At 32.8% G+C, this 22053-nt stretch overlaps 3 protein-coding genes, 1 non-coding gene and 1 pseudogene across 4 annotated transcripts; 3 read left to right on the top strand and 2 right to left on the bottom strand.

Annotated features, from left to right (window-relative positions):
* The first annotated feature begins 4457 nt into the window (after nt 1–4457).
* LOC125876132 (NAC domain-containing protein 53-like) lies at nt 4458–5088 on the top strand (annotated as a pseudogene).
* Nucleotides 5089–9328: 4240 nt separating this feature from the next.
* Nucleotides 9329–9402, top strand: TRNAT-AGU (transfer RNA threonine (anticodon AGU)). Its single transcript has one exon. It is a non-coding gene; the product is annotated as a tRNA-Thr (tRNA).
* Nucleotides 9403–10403: 1001 nt separating this feature from the next.
* LOC125876434 (trihelix transcription factor ASIL2-like) lies at nt 10404–13091 on the bottom strand. Its single transcript, XM_049557621.1, has 2 exons — nt 11866–13091; nt 10404–10783 (listed from the first exon to the last, which is right to left on the bottom strand). Coding segments are annotated over exons 1-2 (1185 nt in total). The 5' UTR covers nt 13050–13091; the 3' UTR covers nt 10404–10782.
* Nucleotides 13092–14050: 959 nt separating this feature from the next.
* Nucleotides 14051–16080, bottom strand: LOC125876621 (protein PATRONUS 2-like). The gene is made up of 5 exons (XM_049557841.1): nt 15984–16080; nt 15324–15416; nt 14955–15236; nt 14571–14614; nt 14051–14457 (listed from the first exon to the last, which is right to left on the bottom strand). The coding sequence occupies exons 2-5, from the start codon at nt 15388–15390 to the stop codon at nt 14278–14280; spliced, it is 573 nt and encodes a 190-aa protein (XP_049413798.1). The 5' UTR covers nt 15391–15416; nt 15984–16080; the 3' UTR covers nt 14051–14277.
* A 3568-nt stretch (nt 16081–19648) lies between these two features.
* On the top strand, nt 19649–22035 carry LOC125875717 (F-box/LRR-repeat MAX2 homolog A). The gene has a single exon (XM_049556735.1). The coding sequence runs from the start codon at nt 19762–19764 to the stop codon at nt 21895–21897; it is 2136 nt and encodes a 711-aa protein (XP_049412692.1). The 5' UTR covers nt 19649–19761; the 3' UTR covers nt 21898–22035.
* The last annotated feature ends 18 nt before the right edge of the window (nt 22036–22053 follow it).

Here is a 22053-nt window from a genome sequence, read left to right as displayed (position 1 = left end):
AAGACGCAATTGAGGAGAATTCGCAGCATGTTTCTTACAATCTCCAGTAACAAATCCCAATTTGTTCTTCACAGAAAGAGATCGGAGGATGTTTCTTCTCCAGGATCAATAGCCCATTCCATCAAAAGGAACGGGAACAATCAATGATCCAGGGTTATCAGAGGGATGTACATAAAGAGGATCACTCGTATCAATGGAAGTAGATCCAGCAGTAGCAATTGCAGGTAACGTAGCAGCAGCAGTAGCAGTAGCAGGCATTGTGAGTTTAGTAGAAAAAGTAAAAGAAGAGAAACTAACAAGCTAACAATAGCTAATAATTGCTAGAAAGCTGAGAAACATAGGGAGCTAGAAATACCGATGAACCTTGCTTTGATACCATGTCAATTTCAACAATTCATAACTGGTTCTCAAGCTTTGAATGCTAGCATCAATGGAGGAACTCACATGTAAGAGAGAAGTCAATACAGAGAAAGGAGAAGAGAGAAAATTGTATTTCTGAATAAGACTTCACAAATGATTACATACATGTACATGTGTATTTATAGCACCTAACAAGTTCATGACTAACTGAATAACAAACTGACAGTTCTAACAAACTACAACTAACTAATCAGACTGAATTAACGTGACTAATTAATATGACTAACTATACTATACTAACTGCATACGTATAGTATAAATACATTCTCAATAGCTTTTTCATGGACGTGTGTTGCAAAATCATGAATTTAATAAAATTGGTGGAACTATACGTAATGTTCTCCAACTCATTACAAAGGTCTTCATAAAGTTTTTCATAAGAAAATTTTGGATGCTTTAAGGCGCCTGATCCATGGGGTAATACTACACAGTGTTTTATTGAAAAATTTATACTATGAGATATATATTTTGAAGTCGAAGGAGAATCTTATTTTATTATTTCCTACAAAGTTAGAGAGGAAAATTGATATATTTTTTCCACCCTTTAAAAATTAGACAACTTTTCATTAACGATAGCAACAACATACCATTTTGGGATGGTAAATCATTTTTATTGAGATATGCAAATTGAAATTTAATTCTAAAAATTAAAAGAGTAGATTAAATTTAAAAGAATAATCGAAACAATTACAACAATATCCTAGATCCTAGTCTCAAGTTTATCAGATCTACATGGAGGATTTTCCTTAGCCAAAGTCACATGACCAACTGACTTGAAATCGTAAGTACATGCATGTTCTTCAGGATACCTATGAACCTTACAAAACATTCCTTCACATCGACAACTAAACCCTGTTAATCCTACTTTCTTCTTGCAAGTCATGCATCTTTGCTTAATCTTCATCGTCGATTCTACGTTCTTAGTTGTACCTTCAGAATCATCATGAAAAATAAGAGAAGATTTCTTGTAAGATACATTCTTGGCATCTTCTTCTTTAAGAAAAGCTTTGTAACATTGGGAACAAAGGTTGTTATTGGTTGATGTTCCATAAAAACCACAACCCCTTGCAGATAGAATTTGATTTTCTACTTTGCCACAAGAAGTCATCTTTCTTTAATTTGATTTATTATCACTTTCTTGTACTAATATTTTGATTATTTATTTTGAGGAGAGCAAATTACATAAAAATATTGGTGATTAATGGTGTCTTAGTTGATGAGTGTTGCTTTAGCCTTTGATGGAAATATATATAGAGAGAGAGCACAAACATAATATTCCTAAGGGAAATCAACTTAGGAAATTAACGGCTTTTTTTGGGTTTTTTTTCCTATTCCGTTTTGGTTTTGGTTGGGGAATATAATATTCCTTTCCTAGTTAAAAATAGGATAGTTAATAAAAAATAATATTCTCTCTGTTCTTACTAAAAATAGATGTTCCATAATACTCCATCAGTTCCTATTTATATGGGTTCTTACTAAAAATACATGATTCTTAATATTTGTTATTTTGCAAAATCAATGCATAAATGATATTATTCTTCCTATTTTATCCTTTGAAAGTTATTAACCTTGACAGTATACATTTGTTTAACATATGACTAATTCATATTCATGAGTCAAATTACTTAATCAAAGTAAATTAATACATGTTCATTTATTGAAAACTTGACTTCAAGAGAACACTAAATAATGGTACAATGATAAACTTACCTAGTTTTTAAGGGACATGAAATCTAAAATGGTAATATATAAATAGGATCAGAGAGGGTACTTGTCATTTCATGAAATCGATGCATAAATGACATGATTCTTCCTATATTTTACCCTTGAGAGTTATTTGACCAAATAGGAAAACTAAGTAATTAATTCACGTTCATTGGTCAAAATTCAAATTATCAAAATAAACTAATTCATGTCCATTTATTGAAAATTTGATTTCAAGAAAACACTAAATAAAGATACAATGATAAACTTACTTAATTTCTTAATCGACATGAAACCTAAAATGGTGACAACTAAATAGGAACAACAAGAATACTTTTACTTTAAATATGGAGAGACATTAATTAATGTATGTGTATGAAAAGAATAATATTAAATTGATAACAGCAATAAATATGGATAAATTAGTCAAATTAACCCATAGTTAATATTTTCTTAAAAGGAATGTAAAAAAAAAGAAAATTTTAGAAATAACAAACATAATAGACATAATAAGGCTTTATAACTATAGTTTCGATAATTGCGCTCCATAGCTATAGTTCTGTTTGCCATGGAGGCTGCGTTTTGTATATTTTTGTATGTTTGTTATTTCTAAAATTTTCTCTTCTTTTTGCGCTCCATAGCTATAGTTATGTTTGTCATGTAGGCTGCGTTTTGTATATTTCTGTATGTTTGTGTATTTCGCTTGTCAATATACAAATAGAGTAAGTATATATAAAATTATTTATACATTTAGAATTTTTTTAGAACTTCGTTTGTATATTTCGTTTGCAAATATACAAACATGGTAATTTATTATAAATTTTTCATAAATCATATACAAATAGCTAGGGTAAGTATATACAAAATTCTGGATTTATACAATTAGAAATCGAATTATACAAATTATGAATTTATATTTTAAAAAAAAGCAAATTATAGAAATCAGATGAATTATACAAATCAGGAGAATAACAAGAATTGAGAATACTATTACCGCAAATTACAATTTTATTAATTAAACGATAACTATAGTACCTAATATAAGATAAATATTTATTATTCTACATCAGTTTCCCCAAAAAATAATGACAAGTGAAATGGAGCGGATGAAGTACTGAGAAGTATATTAACAGAGTTTGTTTCTCTAGTAATCACACAAATAGAGAAACGACAACAACATTTGAAGAGGTAAAATATAGATAGAATGTTTTGCACGTGTTTTTAAATAGGATAAATTAAACCTGCATAAATGAAAAACGACAACAACAATAATAATAATAACATATTTAATAAATTTTATAAGTGGAATTTGAAGAGGATAAAATATACGTCAACCTTATAATTATTTCGTAGAAGTAGATAGAGTGTTTGCAAAAAATCATTCATTCAGATATAGCAAATTCAAGTACTAAAATTTAAAAACATAGCAACTAACAAAAAAAAAATAGTACAAATTCTAAAATAAAAATAAAAAACAATAACACAAACTAGTACAATATAGATAAATGAAAGAAAACAAAGTCAAATATGAATTGTATTTAAAAAAAAATTGTTGTTATAGGGCATCAAGTTACTGAAAAGGTAGACCATTAATTCTAATGTTTCATAGTGATTTGCTAAAAACTATACCATGATATATATAGTTTAAACGTAGAAGAGAATCTTATATTATTTTTTTCCCACAAAATTATAAAGGAAAATTGATTAATATTATTTTCATCCTTTCAAAATCAATTTTCTGGAATGTTTAAAAGTAAATCTGAGTTTCAAAACTCCCGATATACATCAATTTTGTTAAAAATCAAAGCATCAAGCATTAAATATATTTATCTGATGTTTATTTCTCGAAAATCGAATTAATCTCTACTGTTTGTATTGCTTTATATTAATCTATTCAAATTTTAAGAGTCAAATAAAAAATATTAGACAACAAATTTTCAATGGCCTTTAAAAATTTCAATTATTGTAACTATTTCTTAATTTATTTTTAGATAATTTCCAAATATGACAATTTTATAATTCAAAACACTAAAAGATTCCATATATAAACTTTTGATAAAAATTTAATATGTTTCCTATTAAAATCCGTGTTGGAAAAGTAGGAAACAACCTCTAAAAAAAAAAGTTTGCCAATCAAAATTAGGTAACTCCTAATTTGATATTCATTATGAATACCAAATTTTCTCTCTATAAATTATGGTATTCACTTATTTATGTTTCATTAAGATTTGTTAGAGTGGTTTCTAGTTCTAGTTTAATTTGATCCTACTTTTAAATAGGAATATATAGCTCTATTCATATTATTATTTTTTTAATTATCAATCACTAGAATAATGACTCGAGCTAAGATAGGTCGGTTGGGCAATATATTTTCTTCGAAAAATATTGAACTCATGAATTACTTAGTAGGATTTATGCGAGATGAACCACTTCCCAATCAGAATCAATTTATGGAGGTTGTTAATCTTTACGCAGAGAACGAACTGGTAGATTTTTGAAGGTGCTAATAACTACACACTTAACCTCATAGCGCCCCAAAAGAAAAAAAAATCAAAATGGAAAAGAGTTTCCCGAACTATGGGGAAGGGTACGTGGAAGCCACAAGGAAAGGGAAAAGAGGTGTTTGACAACAAGGGTAGACTTATGGATTACGTGAAAAATTTGAAGTACACCTACGGCGAAAGTGATAACAAGAATGCTAATGGCGAGTGGCTAATGACGGAATACTCTTTGTATGATGGTTATCTGGGTGCTAGAGAAATTATGAACAGGGGTTATGTAATATGTAAGATAAAGAAGAAGGGAAAATCTACTATCAATGAGAATATGAATGACGTTGAAGAACTTATTGATTCATCTTTGCAATTAGAAGACGACATTATTGTAGAGGAAGACGATGTTGGAGATGAAGTACTTGCTATTATGGACAAAGAAGACGATGGTGATCGTAATATAGAATGTTGAAAGAGATATCTATGAGCTGATATTAATCTTGAAAACATAGACTTTGTTATAGAATTTAACAATTAGTATACTCTCAATTTTTCTTGTAATATAATATATATATATATCGTACCTTTATTTTCTTTTTGTTTTGTCTATGAAACCAAGTAGATACAAAAAAATTGACTAAGCAAAGATGCATGACTTGTAAGAAGAAAGTGGAATTAATAGGATTTAGTTATCGATGTAACGAAATGTTTTGTAGTGTTCATAGGTATCATAAAGAACATGCATGTACTTTTGATTACAAGTTTGTTAGCGACGTGATAAACTTTAGACTAGAATCTACGATGCTGTTATAATTGTTCGATTTGCTTTCAAATGTTATCTTTTCTTTTCTTTGTACAATCAAATTTCTATTTGCATCTCTCAATAAAAATGTTTTAATTACCATCCCAAATTGTATGTTAATTTGTTGCTATCGTTAATGTAAAGTTTGCTAATTTTTAAGGGTGAAAAAAAAATCTATTTTCCTCTTAACTTTGTGGGAAAAAATAAAATCAGTTAATTTAGAAGCCAATTCCACTATTTCTCCATCTCAATTTGCGCATATTTTTTTAATTTTAAAAGTCAAAAGCATTTAAATATTTCAATTATTGTAACATTACTTTTATATAAAAAAAAAAATAGGTAATTTCCAAATATGACAATTTTAGATTTCAAAGCACTTATAGATTACATATCTAAACTTATGATAAAAATTTACAGTAATATATTTCCTATTAAATCCGTGTTGAAAAAGGAAATATTAATATTCCCAAAAATCGAAAACAAATCAAAAAAGGAAAGGGCAAACCACCGCTAATCAAAATTAGGGAAGTCCTAATTTGATACTCCCTTTGTCCCTAATTACTTGTCCACTTTTGAATTGACACACCTATTAAGCAAATAATGATTGACATAGTGAGTTTACCATTATCCCTATTAATTATGAAGTTGATGAATTAAAACTTTAAGATTTTCAATAATATATTGTTATAGTTTGAAAGAATTACAATTTGATCATATATATACATAAAAATGATCATATATACTCGTTTGTGTTGACAATCATCAAGTTAATAATAGTTTCTATATATTTAAATTTTACTTTGATTCATACAATTTATATGAACATTGAGTTTCATTGTTGTTAGTAAATCATGACTTTTAGTATACTGAAAAGGTAGAGGATATTATATACTCTCTCCGTCCCATTTTATATGTCATCTATTTCTATAAATAGCTAGACCACAATACTTATCAATTGTCATTTTATAAAATTTATGCAGAAATTACCATAGTTTGCCTACTATACCCTTGATAGAGTAGTTAATTAATCTTGAAAATGTATTCATCATTTATTATAAAGTTGACTTAAGAAAACATTAAATAAGGGTAGAAGGGTAAAATTACATCATTTCTTAATGCAAATGCAAAGTAAAAATATGATATATAAAATGGGACGGAAGGAGTACTACATATTGTTTAATTTACTGAAGAATTATATCTTGATATATATAGTTTAAAGTCAAAGGAAAATCTGATTTTATTTTTTTCCACAAAGTCAGAGGAAAATAGATTATTATTATTTTCACCCTTAAAAATTAGCAAACTTTACATTAACGATAACAACAACATACAATTTGGGATGGTAATTAAAGCATTTTTATTGAGAGATGAAAATAGAAATTTGATTGTACAAAGAAAAGATAAAATTTGAAAGCAAATTGAAATAATTATAACTACATCGTAGATCCTAGTCTCAAGTTTATCACGTCTACATGGAGGATTTTCTTTAGCCAAAGTCACACGGCCAGTAGCCTTGTAATCGAAAGTACATGCATATTCTTCAGGATACCTATGAACACTACAAAACATTCATTTACATCGACAACTAAATCCTATTAATCACACTTTCTTCTTGCAAGTCATACATTTTTGCTTAGTCAATTTTTTTGTATCTACTTAATTGCATAGACAAAACAAAAAGGAAATAAAGGTACGATATATATATATATATTATATTACAAGAAAAATTGAGAGTATATTAATTGTTAAATTCTATAACAAAGTCTATGTTTTCAAAATCAATATCAGCTGATGGATGTCACTTTCAGCATTCTACATAACGATCACCATCGTCTTCTTTGTCCATAATAGCAAGTACTTCATCTCCAACATTGTCTTCCTCTACAATAATGTCGTCTTCTAATTGCAAAGATGAATCAATAAGTTCTNCGATCACCATCGTCTTCTTTGTCCATAATAGCAAGTACTTCATCTCCAACATTGTCTTCCTCTACAATAATGTCGTCTTCTAATTGCAAAGATGAATCAATAAGTTCTTCAACGTTATTCATATTCTCATCGCTAGTAGATTTTTCCTTCTTCTTTATCTTACATATTACATAACCCCTGTTCTTAATTTCTCTAGCACCCAAATAACCATCATACAAAGAGTATTCCGTCATTAGCCACTCGCCATTAGAATTCTTGTTATCACTTTCGCCGTAGGTGTACTTCAAACTTTTCACGTAACTCATAAGTCTACCTTTATTGTCAAACACCTCTTTTCCCTTTCCTTGTGGCTTCTACGTACCCTTCCCCACAGTTCAGGGAACTCTTTTTCATTTTGGATATTTTTTCTTCTGGGGCGTTATGAAGTAACGTGTGTAGCTGCTAGCGCCTTCAAAAATCGGTTAGGGTTCGTTCTCCGCGTAAAGATTAACCACCTCCATAAATTAATTCTGATTAAGAAGTGGTTCATCTAGCGTAAATCCTACTAAGTAATTCATGAGTTCAATATTTTTTGGTGAAAATATATAACCCAACCGACCTATCTTAGCTCGAGTCATTATTTTAGTGATTGATGAATTAAAGAAATAATAATATGAATAGAGCTATATATTCCTATTTAAAAGTAGGGACCAAATTAAACTAGAAATAGAAACCACTCCAATAAATATTAATTAAACATAAATGAGCGAATACCATAATTTATAGACAGAAATTTGGTATTCATAATGAATATCAAATTAGGAGTTACCTAATTTTTATTGGCTAACTTTTTTTTTAGTGGTTGTTTCCTACATTTCCAACACGGATTTTAATAGGAAACATATTAAATTCTTATCATAAGTTTATATATGGAATCTTTTAAGTGCTTTGAATTATAAAATTGTCATATTTGGAAATTATCTAAAAATAAATTAAGAAATAGTTACAATAATTGAAATTTTTAAAGGCCTATTGAAAAATTGTTGTCTAATTTTTTTTATTTGACTCTTAAAATTCAAAAAATATTAGAATTGGTTTATAAATTAACCGTGCAAAGTTATTAAGGGAATAGATCTTTATGTCCTTGTTTTCTAAAAAAAAAAAAATGGATGTCCTTGTTGATTTGGTTTCTGGCGGTCTTCCTTCTGTGGGGAGCATTAAAAATTGGTTTAATCAATAAATTGAATTGGAAAAAATAGTATTAGTTTATTAGTATTGGTTAACAAATTTTAAATGATTTTGTAGTCAAATTTATTAGTTTATTGATTCGATTATCGATTTTATAATTTTGATTAATGGTTAAACTGATAATCTAATAATCCAATAAGATTTTATTTTAATTACTATGTTACTCTTAATTATACAACAATGATTATAGCATTTTACCAACTTTATTTCTTAAATTTTTAGTATTATTTTTGACGTAGACAAAAACTAGCATCTCTATCTCGATATTTATCACAAAGACTTCTCTCTTCTCAACAAAGTAGTATTATCTTCTCTCTTCTCAATTTTAGATTTTATTATGACAAAGACAGACAACTAATATTGTTTTTGATTGTTTCTGTAATTTATTGCATTATTCTTCAAAATAATTATCTCTTAAACCAAAAATGATAAATGTAGAAATATGTATTGCATTTGAATTCTTGCTACTATTTCTATTTTATGAACATCGTATATATATAATCATATGAGCATTTTCTTATCGGTTAAATTAAAAATCTAATCGTTAAAGACCAAAATGGATAGTAAATATCTTGTTAATTTAGTTATCAATTTAACATGTTTACAAATCAAAAACCGATAAATCGAACCAATATATAAAATCAAATTGATCCGATGATGCGCACACCTAAAGGAGCATCAATGAAGACCACGCCCTTATAAGTAACTGCTAACTATCATTACAATATCATTTTTAATTTTCATTGAACAAGCAGCTCTCGTAGCTCAGTTGGTTAGAGCACCCGTTTAGTAAGCGGGAGGTCTTGAGTTCGACTCTCAACGAGAGCAAAACAACATTTTGCTTGTTTGATACTCATTTTTCTTTCTTTACATGTGAAATGTTTTTGTTATTATCACATACTTTTTCATTTCCGAAAACAATTCCTAACTAGCCAACAAATAAAATAGTACGCTCTACCTTGTTTATGATAGGTTATTGACCCGAGATACAACTCCTGACTAGCCAACAAATAAAATAGCACACTCTACCTTGTTTATGATAGACCCTTGGCTCAAGATACAACTCCGTACTAGCCAACAAATAAAATAGCACACTCTACCTTGTTTATGATAGGCTCTCGGCTAAAGATACAATTCCTGACTAGCCAACAAATAAAATAGCACACTCTACCTTGTTTATGATAGGCAGTCTTGGCTCAAGATACAATTCCTGACTAGCCAACAAATAAAATAGCACACTCTAACCTTGTTTATGATATGCCATTGGCTCGAGATACAACTCCTGACTAGCCAACAAATAAAATAACACACACTCTGCCTTATTTATGATAGACGCCCTTGACTTAAGATACAACTACTAACTAGCCAACAAATAAAATAGCATTCCGGATGAAAACAAAGCAACTTTGATTTAAAGGTCGCTCTCTTAGGTCAGTGATAAAATGCATTATTGTCATATCATATGGCGACATTGATAGTGACCAAGCCTAAGCAAAGTTGTCGGTGAGAAATGAAATCTCCTGTTGATGGGCCACTTACAACCAGTGTTTTCAAAGGCGTTTTCAGGGCGGCAAGTCCCCCAGTGTTTTCAAAGGCGCTTTTGGGGCGAGCCTCCAGGGGTACGCCCTATAATTTGGGCAGTGAGTCTCAGGCATTTTACGCAACAATCCATGTTATAATATTTTTCTCATGAACTTAAATGTTTTCTGTAGGTTCCTCATTACAACACATATCCAAAGTAATTTCACAAGTAGGGTCTGAGAAGTTTTCTGTATTTTCGGAATTATGAAAAAATTTATATTTTTTGCTGTCCAAAAAGAACACAAACTATGGTCACAATCCAATGTACTAAAGTTTAAACCTTCATGCATCCACTTAGTGCATAGATAGTCATCATCAACAGCTTGAAGCTTAGAATAATATAGAACAAGGAGCACGGTAAAGTAAGTCTCAAGTCTACATTTTCACCTAGCTGGAGTGCAAAAAACATGTAACAGAGAAAGATAAGTTACAAAATTACTCCAGATTTTAAGCAGCTAGATACAAGTTCTTGAGCAACGACCAAGCGTGGAACTAACATCTCTAATTCATCTTCAAAGTAGCAGAATTAAGACGCTAAAGAAAATATATATGTATGTATATGGCTTGCATAAACATCCCCGCCTAAGATTCTAGAGCATGCCACCACCCTCCATCTACAAGCAATTATCTGAGCACCAAGAACACAGAGTAATTAGCTGACCACCATTCAAAAGAAAAGAGAAAAGGCAGCAGAAATGGAAAAAACAATTGTCTCATATGCACACCAATTAACTTCATATGTAATGTTTTATAGCTCATTCAGAAGTGCCCATCTGCAGTTTTAACGTAACAGCTAGTTCAACACAGACATGACTCGGAAAGATAGCCTCAATATTTGCCTTATTTCATAGTGAGTGAGTTTACATGAGTAACTTTTATAAGATATCGCAGAAATGAATAGCTCTGCATCAACTTTCTCACCGAGACATAATTGAGATTTTTTCAGCAAAGACAGTCGAGTTCACAACCCCAGGAGAAACCCTAGTTCCCATCTCCTTGATTAGCCGAAGCCCTTCCGATCATTTTCAACTTCACTACATTGTTTCTAGCACAATTAAAGATTGAAGGGAAGCCACTAGCTCCTAGGAATTCTTAATTTCCCTGCATCTTAAGATCTTTTCAGGTTACGATTAGCCATGAAAAAGACTTCCACAAATTGCATGTCCAGGGGAGAGTTATCACAATGGAGAAACAAGATTTGAGGTAAACTAACTCAATGAGTCAAAATTTCCCCTCCCCTCGAAAACTCCAAACCACAAAGCTTAAAGTAAATTTAAGGAACCTCAGAAAACCAGATACAATGAATTAACAGCTGCTAGAGGATCATACCATCATTAGTCAATACCTAATAATTGACAAATCCAACAAAGATGGTATATCAACTAATAAGGACACTTAAAAAGGAAAGGTATTCGTATTTCTGGAAAGTAAAGAAGCAAAGTTAATAACAATCAACAATGCCTCAATCCCAAACGAGGTCAGGTTCAGCTATATCAATTCCAAACTAGATTGGAAGTAAATGCCCTCCTTTTACATTCAAAGACTGCACACATAGATACATGGTGTGTTGCTCGGACCCTCCAAAATGCACTACTTTTGGAGGATCTCGGCATTTTTGGGTTGCTACAGCAACATAGGATACATGCACAGGCACTTATATGAATCTAAATCACATAGAATGAAGAAAAAAAACAAGAAAGAGTCACTCACCATCTTCTGAACTGCGGTTTAGAGCGTTTAAGCTTCTCAAGGTGCACTTGTGACTCCATAATCAGCTTCATTCTCTGTATCTCCAAGTCCTTTGCAAATTGCATTCTTTGCTTCTCCAACTCAATCATTTGCCTCTGTTTTGCCTTTTCTACTCTTTCATATATCTCCGAAAACTTTCCTATTGACTCAGCTAGCATCTTATAACCCTCTACCAAACCCCCACTCTTCTTTCTCTTGCTTCTACAAGAAGCAATGGCCATAGCTGATGCTGCCACACTCGACGTCTCCGATTCTTCCTTCTCTTCGTATGAATCATCAGACGCAGCCGCTGCTGCTGCTGCCATGGCCGAGAAATTTCTCCGGGACACCGTGTAGTCCATGGCTGCAGCTGGGCGCTTCGATCGGAGACCAACTGGAATGCCCAACAGTGGCGGAGGAGGTACCGGTGGCGTTCTCCATTGAAAAGGTGGCATTTCCGGGGGTGGCGATCTCCATTGAAGAGGTGACGTTTCCGGCGGTGGCGCTCTAAATTGAAGAGGTGACGTTGCCTGCGTAGGCGGCATTCTCCGTTGAGGAGGTAATATTGCCGCCGCCGGCGGTGGCGAAACTTTAGCGGTGACACCAATGAGAACGTTGAGGCTGCTGAAGAAAGGCCAAGTGGAGATATAACGGCCCGGGGATTGAGATACTTTAGCCCTCTCAATCTTATACTTCTTCTTCAAGGTGTCAATACGATTTTTACACTGTATATCCGTACGATACTGCTTTTTGGTATGGCCGTGCTGTGTGTTGACAGCATCGGCGACTTCCTCCCAGTGCTGGTGCCTAAGATTTCCCCGGTTAAGCTCCACATACCTGGAACCCCATGCCTCTATCAACGTATGAGTCGCTGCCTCTGACCAGCAATCTTCTCGAGCTGGAAAAACCGGCGTCCGAGCTGACACCGACGCCGGCGTAAGCATCGGAGGTGGAGGCAGTGCTAGTAGCTTGTTGTCTTTACACGGCGGCGGAGACCGTGAATGCGACGGAGATGGAGAGTTGTTATTGGAGAAGGGAGGAGCTAAGTGGTCGTCGTCGGACATGGTACCGGAATGTGAAACGGCGGAAGCGTCGGCGGCGGAGGAATTAGGGTTAGAAGAATTGATCGGTGAGGGGTTATCAGTATGGTCGTGTCGACGGAACATTGGGCGCCGACGAAGGTGGGGTGTAGTAGACTGTAGTGGTATGAAGGGACTGTTTGGATTTTGAGATTTTGAGCTAATGGGCTTTGCTATAACTTTTTTTTTGGAGGGAAAGAGAAAAAAGCACTCTCACTTTTAATTTGAAGATTGCGAGTTTGAGTCATCAAGGGAGCAAAAGGGTGGGAGCTCCTAGGGAGGGTAAAAAAAATCTTATAATTTCTGTGGGGATAATAATTCAAATTCTCTCAAGTCCTGATTATGAAAAAATTCTTGATAAATAGACTATCCTCCAAATGGAGCCTATTCGGTGTGAATCTGAATTAGTCGACTCTAATACGAATACCAAATAGAAAAAGATCAAACTCTCACTGGAATAAAGAAGTGATTTTTCACTTGCACCAATTTATTTTACCCACACGTTTTTACGTTCATTTAATCATGTAGTACTTGATTAGTAGTAGTAGTTATCTGTTTTTTTTACGTTCATTTAATCATATAACGGTTGATTAGTATTTAGTAGTAGTAGACTGGTAGTAGTAATATGTTTTGCATCAATGTTGTACATATATCTAAGAATAATTTACTTAGATCGTTTGGTTTGAGGTATAAAGTAAAATAATAGTGGTATAAGTTTCAACATGAATGATATTTCATTTTATTTCAATTTACGTGATACTATTTGATTAGACATAAAATTTAAAAGTTAAAAGGGACACGTTTTTGTTTGTTTGTCTACTCGGGCTTAGTACATATTTATGTAAACAATTATATCAGATATTGACTTTGTGTATATATCACCACAAGTGCACCAATATTGTATTTCAAAAATGAAGAGGAGTCTTGAGGCAAAAATAAAGTTGTCTCTATCAACAAGTCACTTATTCGATTCGTAGAATCAATCACTAATATCTTGCAAAGGTAGATTGCTTATATTACACCTCGCTTAGGAAAGGCTCTTCTCCGAACCATGCATAAACACAAAAAGGTTCATGCATTGGTCAAAATTCAGAACTAACCATCATGAATTCACACATACTTAAATGTCATTTCAGATTACGAACACACACAACTTAGCCCAAACTAATTTCAGAAAAGTCTCCCCACAGTTAGTTAAAAGCTGAAAAATAAATACACTCCACAACTGTTGGACCACTAGTGCCAAATTTAGAATTGTTAATTACCTAATATCATATACATGTCATCGACTAAATAGAGCAGCTCACTAGCCATTTCAGCAATCTTTTTCTTCATTGAGTGTAAATTCAACCACCCATTCGGAAGGAGAGGAGGGTGGAGGATCCATCTTCTTGGGAGAAGATGGATCCCATAAAGATCTCAACCAAGAGAACTCTGACATAGACAATTCTTCTGGCACGGGATAGCAGTGTGAGTTATCGATTCCTTTATCACTCTGTTGAGCCAAAAAAATTAGTCGTATGAGATCACTACAACCCTTACAGATTTTTTTCTTAAAGACCATACTTATCCGTGTGAAAATGCAGAAGAATGAAGTACTAGACTCACCATTCCCGTTTCTGTTTTTGGTATATCAATATGAGAAGCTGAATCTGCAGCAGGAAAAAATGTGCTATAAGGTTTTCTTCGAGTATCTTATAGGATTCAAAGTATGATAAATGTAGAACAAAAAATGTATAAAGGACCAATGCAACACTCATTTTCAGCATCGAAGAACTATGTCTTTTCCAAATAATGGAGCAATCACAATCACAATCCAATCAACAGACAATTTGAAGAAATAAAACTTATCCAAGTAATATCGATAACAATTTGTAGCTAGAAACTATAATAATGATTAAGGTTGTGTTACTTGTTGGGCCTGTCAGTAGGTGAACCATTATGTTAACAGATTGGAACTGAATTCACATCCCAGAAGAAAGAAGAAATTACCACAACCAGGCAGAACCAATTCCATGAAATGTTTTCGCGTCAATCCTGAACTTTGTGCCTCGACACATTTTTTGTGATCATGTTGAAATGTCTCCTCTGCTATGTTAAGCTCACTTGGAACTTTAACCTCCTTCTGTGAACTCTTTTTCTTTGCTGCTTCTTCAGGAAGAGCAGTTGATTTGTTCGTGATGTCATTGAGGGGATTACGACTTTTAAGCCCTGTAGTACCTTTTTTAACAGCTTCAGGTTTACCACTCTTTGATTTGCCAGTTATCACACCCTCTACAAATAATTAATGAAAAAAAATCAGTAAGCTTAGCTGCACAGTTTATCAAATCTTCCAGATAAACAAGTAAAATGAGATCATACTTTTGAAGTATATGTCCGAGTTTTCATCTTGAAAGATAAGAGGCCTCTGAATGAGATTCCTTGCCATGATTATAGCACTCAATCAAATTATGCCTGCAGAATTATATCACAATCAGAAAGTAGAAATATTTAGTAAACGACTTATCAAACTCAACATTTCCTTTGGAAGGGCTGATAACTCGCAATATGGAAACAAAAAATCCATTTTTAAGGCCATAACATCTTCGTCCCCTTCTTCCATAACATTATTTCTCAAAATTTGCTATGATATGCAAAATTTGACTTCAAACCCATTTTTCTTTTATAAATGTGGAGTACATGCTCGCTTGCACACACTTGGACTAATTTCACAAGATACTTGCTATCTCCTACCGGCACAAATACAGGATAACTCCGTCTCCGTCCATCAAAGCTTGGACGGATTAAACCCGAGATTTCATGACTCTCATACCAGTTAATTGAAAAAATTGAACTAGTATATATCAACCGGGAACATAACGTGGAAGAGAACGATTATCACAAAGAAAGCAAAGAAGAATTCCATATTTCATTTCTGCCAAAGTAGAACATATTCAAGTAGAAATTAAAGTAAACCGATTCATAAATGGAAGCTAACAAACACTAGTAATTACTGGAGAAGAAGAAATGCAGGGAACTTACAACTCGATTTCGCCGGAAAAAGAGTTCGCCGGCAGAGAGTGGTGTCGATTAGGGCAAGGGCGGGAGATGCATACAATTCAAATTTGGGGAAATGAACCCCACTTTTAACTGGAAGTTGAAGCCCAATTGAATGTTTTTGGGTTTCATTTCCTAATTTTGAATTGGGCCCAAAAAAATGAAATGAATAGGTTTAGGGGAAACTTTTAGAAATTCCGCTAGTTTAGAAACTAATTATTTAGATATATTCTAGTTTGTAATATTACGAATTTTACTAGATTTTGATGCGTCCAAATACATCCAAATATATATATCTCGGAATACTTGAGGTAAGAATTAGATGTAATTTATTTTGGATACAGATTCGCATATATCTGAAATATATAGACAAATCTCATTCGTATTCTCTGCCTATTTTAGTGTATCTGGTAAGAAAGTTACATGTATTTAGGCGTATCATTCTCAATATATGGTAAAAACTCTTAAATACTGATAAGATACGTAATTATTTGAAAGTATAGATAGAATTAGTATATATGATATGGATGCATGTCTAGTAAAGTAGTTTTCCCTAGGTAAAGCTAGTCACGTCGGGTCATTTGCACTTTTGCTCATATTTTGTGTTGGTCTTAAATCCTTACCCCTCAAAGTAAATAAATATTTTGTGAAATACAAGTTTATATTTTTATATCGTAAATCATAATATTTCAAAAATTATGCCTATTATATATAAGTTTAATTTATAGAGATAAAAATTTAAATGATAAGTACTTATTTTAGAACCAAGAGAACAATATTCAAATGGAAAAGACAAAGCTAGTACTTCTTTTTTCTCTTTGGATTATGAAAGGGACAAAAGGCACTACATGATATGACTTGATAAGAAGGGAAACTAGAAGATGTAACCGGTCATTTGGTTGGTAGATAATGATAATTATTTTAAAATAATAGTAGTTTATATAATTATTTTGTTTTGCGTTTAATAATAAAAATTATTTTATTTTATTACTCTATAATAAATAATAAAATTAATTATTTAAAAATAAGATAAAATAATTTTATCAAATATCCTATTTATAATATATTATATTTATCTTATCCTACGGACCAACCAATACGTGAATATATGAAAGAAAGAGAGAAAAAAAACGGAGATATGGATAAGATGTACTATTGTACTTGCTCCATTTCTCTAGCGACCCTTTAATTGTGGTTATAAAATTAACAAATGGATCTCACAAGAAATAGTGGATACCATAAATTTGAATAAATACAAAAATTCCAATTCCATGAATGATTATTTTTTAAAAAAATTACTTCAATTGTATCAAAATTTGCTAAATTGTTTAGGTACTTTCACTTAACTAATTGTAATAGCCAGAATTCATTAATTATTTGATATGAACATTTAAAATGCTCACTTTTAAATGTTTAAGTGAATAAGTACTTATTACTCCATCACAACCCTTGTCGATGGATTCCATATAGTTGTACAATGGAGTACGTCCAATTTCACAGCTGATTATATATCCCATATCCTAAAATGCCAAATTTAATTTAATATATTTGACTTTTATTCCCAATTAAAAACCCACATATTTTACGAGGACACCCAAAAAACAGTAAAAAAGAATAAAAATTATTCACATCATGTTACATCAAATTAATATAGTAGTATTTATTTATTACCTAATTACAATTTTATATATATACATTTTAATTTTTAACTAACGAAAATAATACACTAGTTAATTTAAGTTCTATTTTGGATTGACTTATTTCAAGTAATTTTAAATCAAAATAATTTCTAAACACAAATATTCGATGCAATTAGTATTTAACTTTTTTTAAAAAAAATATCATATTGTTATCAAGACAATATGACAATTCTATTTGAGGACCCCAAAATATACCTAAAAAATCTGATCCAAATAGAATCCCTCACTTTAAGATAAGAGAGTATTTTATATAAATAGACTGTGTTTCCTGTTTTAGATCCTTCTTATATTCTATCCTAAAATGCCACGATATTTTTCTAATAATTTTGGATGTACATTATTATTACATATTCTCTTTAAAAAATAAATAAATAATTATATGTTTATTACTAACACATATGTTATTAGTACAAGAGCACAAAAATCTTTTAGGATATTTTAGGGACGGAAAAGGGTCAAATAAACAAAATTGTCATACGTATGTAGTTTGGTCCAATGAGGTTTCTTATTTTTAACCTATTATTATATAACAATAAAGGTATGTTTGAACTAAATATTGACAGCAAAAATATTTTTGAATCAAATTATAAATGAAGAGTATTTTTGTTCATTTCATATAATTTAAAGATATTTTTGACTTTTTTCCATTGTAGAAGTTAAGGCACAGAATAATAAATGGAGCTTTATATGAAATAGTTGATTAAAGAAAGAAATTCTTTTTAGGAGTCAATTTGATACTCATTCGTGCACCTTATAAAGTTTTTGAGTATATATTATTTTTCTAATATAAGAATATACTGCCTCTATATATATATACCTTAGGATAATTCGGATAAAATTTACTCCACTTCATAATGTTGTCTGTACTTTTTTATATCCAAAAAGTTCCATTATTCAGTTCAAAAGTAGTGCCCCAAATAATTTTATTTTTTTAAAAAAAGGCAAAAACTTATATTAATAGGATATCATATTAAAAATCGTGTCAAATTTTAGATGTTGGACGGTAATTTTTTCTCTTATTTGGATGGTTGTTATTGTTAGTTTAAATATTATATAGTATTTATTTTGATTATTATTTAATTTTTATTATTGTATTATATCATTTAACCTCATTCTTGGGTAAGATGAAAAGTCTTAATTTGTAATGATTAATTTGATATGATCGTGTCGTTATCTTAATATTTTGTTTTTATTTAGTACTCCCTCCGTCTCTTTTTAGTTGTCCACTTTAGAAATGACACACAGATTAAGGCAACAATGATTAGCACAGTGAAGTTACAATTTTACCCTTATGACAACTTTTCACTTCAAAATTACAACAACTTATTTGAATTAAAGTGAAATAAATTGGAGGGAAACAACATACACTTTTACAATTTTCAAGAAGTGTAAATAAGGGTATAATAGGAAAAAATTTGTTGTCCTTTCTTGATTTGTCAAAATGGACAACTAAATAGGGACAACCAAAAAAGGAAATATGGACAAGTAAATAGGGACGGAGGGAGTATTATTTTTTGAAACCCTAAGGAAGCACTTTGTGGCGAGTATAACTTGCTCACAGTTCAATCATTCAAAATATTTCATAAGAAATGTAACTCGTACTAGACAAATCACCTAATGATTGAGTAGCTAACGGAGATTGAATTCAGTTCTAGGTTTTGTTAGTAATTTTATCTCGTACCCTTATATTATTGATGTATGACATAATAAAACGATAAAAAATACTCAATCAGAGATTGAATTCAGTTCTAGGTTTTGTTAGTAATTCTATCTCGTACCCTAATATTATTGATGTATGACATTATTTAACGACAAAAAAAACAATACGTAACAACCATCCAAACATAGTATTAAAATATTAACACAAATAACAAATACCAATTATCGACATTAGATACTGAACATCGTAGATACCGAACATCGGACAAGAAAAGAAAAAAAAATGACTATCAATATGTACACAACCCTCATCCCCATCTCAAACTCTTAAACCCAATTTCCCAAAACCTTCCCAATTACAACAACCCAAAAATTCTCACTGTTCCCAAACTGAAAGCCTATCAATGGCTGCACAGCTTACTTGTATCACCACCATTAGCGACCTCCCCGATGTCATCCTCTCCAACATCATCGCCGCCGTCTCCGACGTCCGCAGCCGCAACTCCACCTCCCTCGTCTGCCGGAAATGGCTCGTCCTCGAACGTTCCACGCGCTCCTCCCTCACGCTCCGTGGCAACGTCCGTGACCTCTTCATGTTACCCACTTGCTTCAGATCCGTTACTCACCTTGACCTCTCCCTTATCTCACCTTGGGGTCATCCACTCCTCTCCCCCACCGCCGTTGCTGACCCTTTCTTAATCGCCCAACTCCTCCACCACGCGTTTCCGTCCATCACTTCCCTTGTTCTGTACACGCGCAACCCGTGTATCCTAAGGATCTTGCCTCCGTTATGGCCAAACCTCAAGGAAATCAAGCTTGTTCGATGGCATCAACGTCCGCAATTATCTGCTGGGGAGGAGCTCAATATGCTATTTACAGAGAATTGCCCAAAGCTTCATTCGCTAGATTTGTCCAATTTTTACTGCTGGACGGATGATATTCCTGTCGCACTTGAATCTCATCCTGCAGTTGCAGCTAATCTCACGAGCTTAAATCTCTTGAATTCGAGTTTTCCTGAAGGGTTTAAGTCTGATGAGATTAGCTCGATAACGCGAGCTTGCCCCAATTTGAAGGAGTTTCGTGTTGCTTGTATGTTTGATCCCAGGTACATTGGGTTTGTAGGTGATGAAGGTTTGGTTTCTATAGCTAACAATTGTCCCAAATTATCGGTGCTTCATTTGGCTGATACTTCAGCTTTGTCAAACGCTAGGGGTGATCGAAATGATGAGGGGTTCACTCAAGAGGACGCGAAGTTCAGTGTTTCAACTTTGATTGAGGTATTTTCTGGTCTTCCAATACTTGAAGAGCTTGTTTTAGATGTTTGTAATAATGTTAGAGACACCGGTCCTGCGTTGGAAATTTTGAATAAGAAATGCCCTAAATCGAGATCGTTGAAGTTGGGGCAATTCCATGGTGTTTCTATGCCAATTGAATCAAAGTTGGACGGAGTGGCTCTTTGTGAAGGGCTTCAATCCTTGTCGATAAGGAATGTGGGGGACTTGAATGATATGGGTTTGATAGCTATCGGTAGAGGGTGTTCGAGGTTAACCAAGTTTGAGATTCAAGGTTGTAAAAAGATTACTATGAGGGGCATGAGGACACTAGCTTCTTTGCTTAAGAATACGTTGGTTGATGTCAAGATATCTTGCTGCAAGAATCTTGGAGCCTCTTATTCATTGAAAGCATTGGAGCCAATACAAGAACGGATCCAAAGGCTTCACATTGATTGTGTGTGGGATAGCGTTGAAGAATTTGAAGATCTTGATGGTTATGGATACGGGTTTGATCTTAATGTGAACGATGGAGGTGAGGCATCAAGCAACTCTGCTGGTTCTGGGGACACATTTGAATGCGAGGAAGATGCATTCATGTTTAAACAACAGAAAAGGTGCAAGTATGAGGAAGTTAATGGCCATGCTAGTGGATATAGTGGACGATCATGGGATCAGCTGCAATCCCTCTCTCTTTGGATTGAGGTTGGTGAACTTCTGACTCCTTTAACAGCTGCAGGTCTTGAAGACTGTCCTAACTTAGAAGAGATCAACATTAAAGTGGAAGGAGATTGCAGGCTATGGTCAAAACCTTCGGGGCGAGAATTTGGACTGAGCACTCTTCTATACTATCCTATGCTATCCAAGATGCATTTGGATTGTGGAGATACCATAGGTTATGCACACACCGCACCATCAGGGCAGATGGATTTGAGCTTGTGGGAAAGGTTTTATCTGTTTGGGATTGGAAATTTGAGCCTTACTGAACTTGATTACTGGCCACCACAAGATAGGGACGTTAACCAAAGGTGTCTATCCCTACCAGCAGCTGGGCTGCTACAAGAATGTGTCACTCTCAGAAAACTCTTCATCCATGGAACAGCACATGAACATTTCATGATGTTCTTTCTTAGGATCCCGAACTTAAGAGATGTACAACTGAGAGAAGATTACTATCCCGCACCTGAGAATGACATGAGTACAGAGATGAGGGCAGACTCCTTGAGCCGCTTTGAAGCTGCCCTAAACAGGCGCCTGATATCTGATTGATGCAAGGAGCAAAATGTCGACACAATTATCCCATGTCCAGTGCCTCAAAGAGTTTTATTTAGTCAGATAATGTATTAAATATCCAGATCTCTATATATGCATTATGGTTTTGTGCATTAACCACTGCTGCACTTTGCTCAAATTGGGATAAAGAGG

The sequence above is a fragment of the Solanum stenotomum genome, chromosome 9 (genome assembly GCF_019186545.1).
Source record: "Solanum stenotomum isolate F172 chromosome 9, ASM1918654v1, whole genome shotgun sequence".
Classification (NCBI taxonomy): Eukaryota; Viridiplantae; Streptophyta; class Magnoliopsida; order Solanales; family Solanaceae; genus Solanum; species Solanum stenotomum.
Note: the sequence above shows the minus strand (reverse complement) of the source record. Positions and strands in the feature narration are given on the sequence as shown.

Excerpts from the sequence above, each read along its gene's own strand:
- LOC125876434 (XM_049557621.1), bottom strand. The coding sequence starts at position 13,049 with ATGTTCCGTCGACACGACCATACTGATAACCCCTCACCGATCAATTCT.
- LOC125875717 (XM_049556735.1), top strand. The coding sequence starts at position 19,762 with ATGGCTGCACAGCTTACTTGTATCACCACCATTAGCGACCTCCCCGAT.
- LOC125876621 (XM_049557841.1), bottom strand. The coding sequence starts at position 15,390 with ATGGCAAGGAATCTCATTCAGAGGCCTCTTATCTTTCAAGATGAAAAC. Across the intron at positions 15,237-15,323 it reads CTCGGACATATACTTCAAAA|AGGGTGTGATAACTGGCAAA; the intron begins GTATGATCTCAT and ends AATTATTTGTAG. Across the intron at positions 14,615-14,954 it reads ATTGGTTCTGCCTGGTTGTG|ATTCAGCTTCTCATATTGAT; the intron begins GTAATTTCTTCT and ends TTCCTGCTGCAG.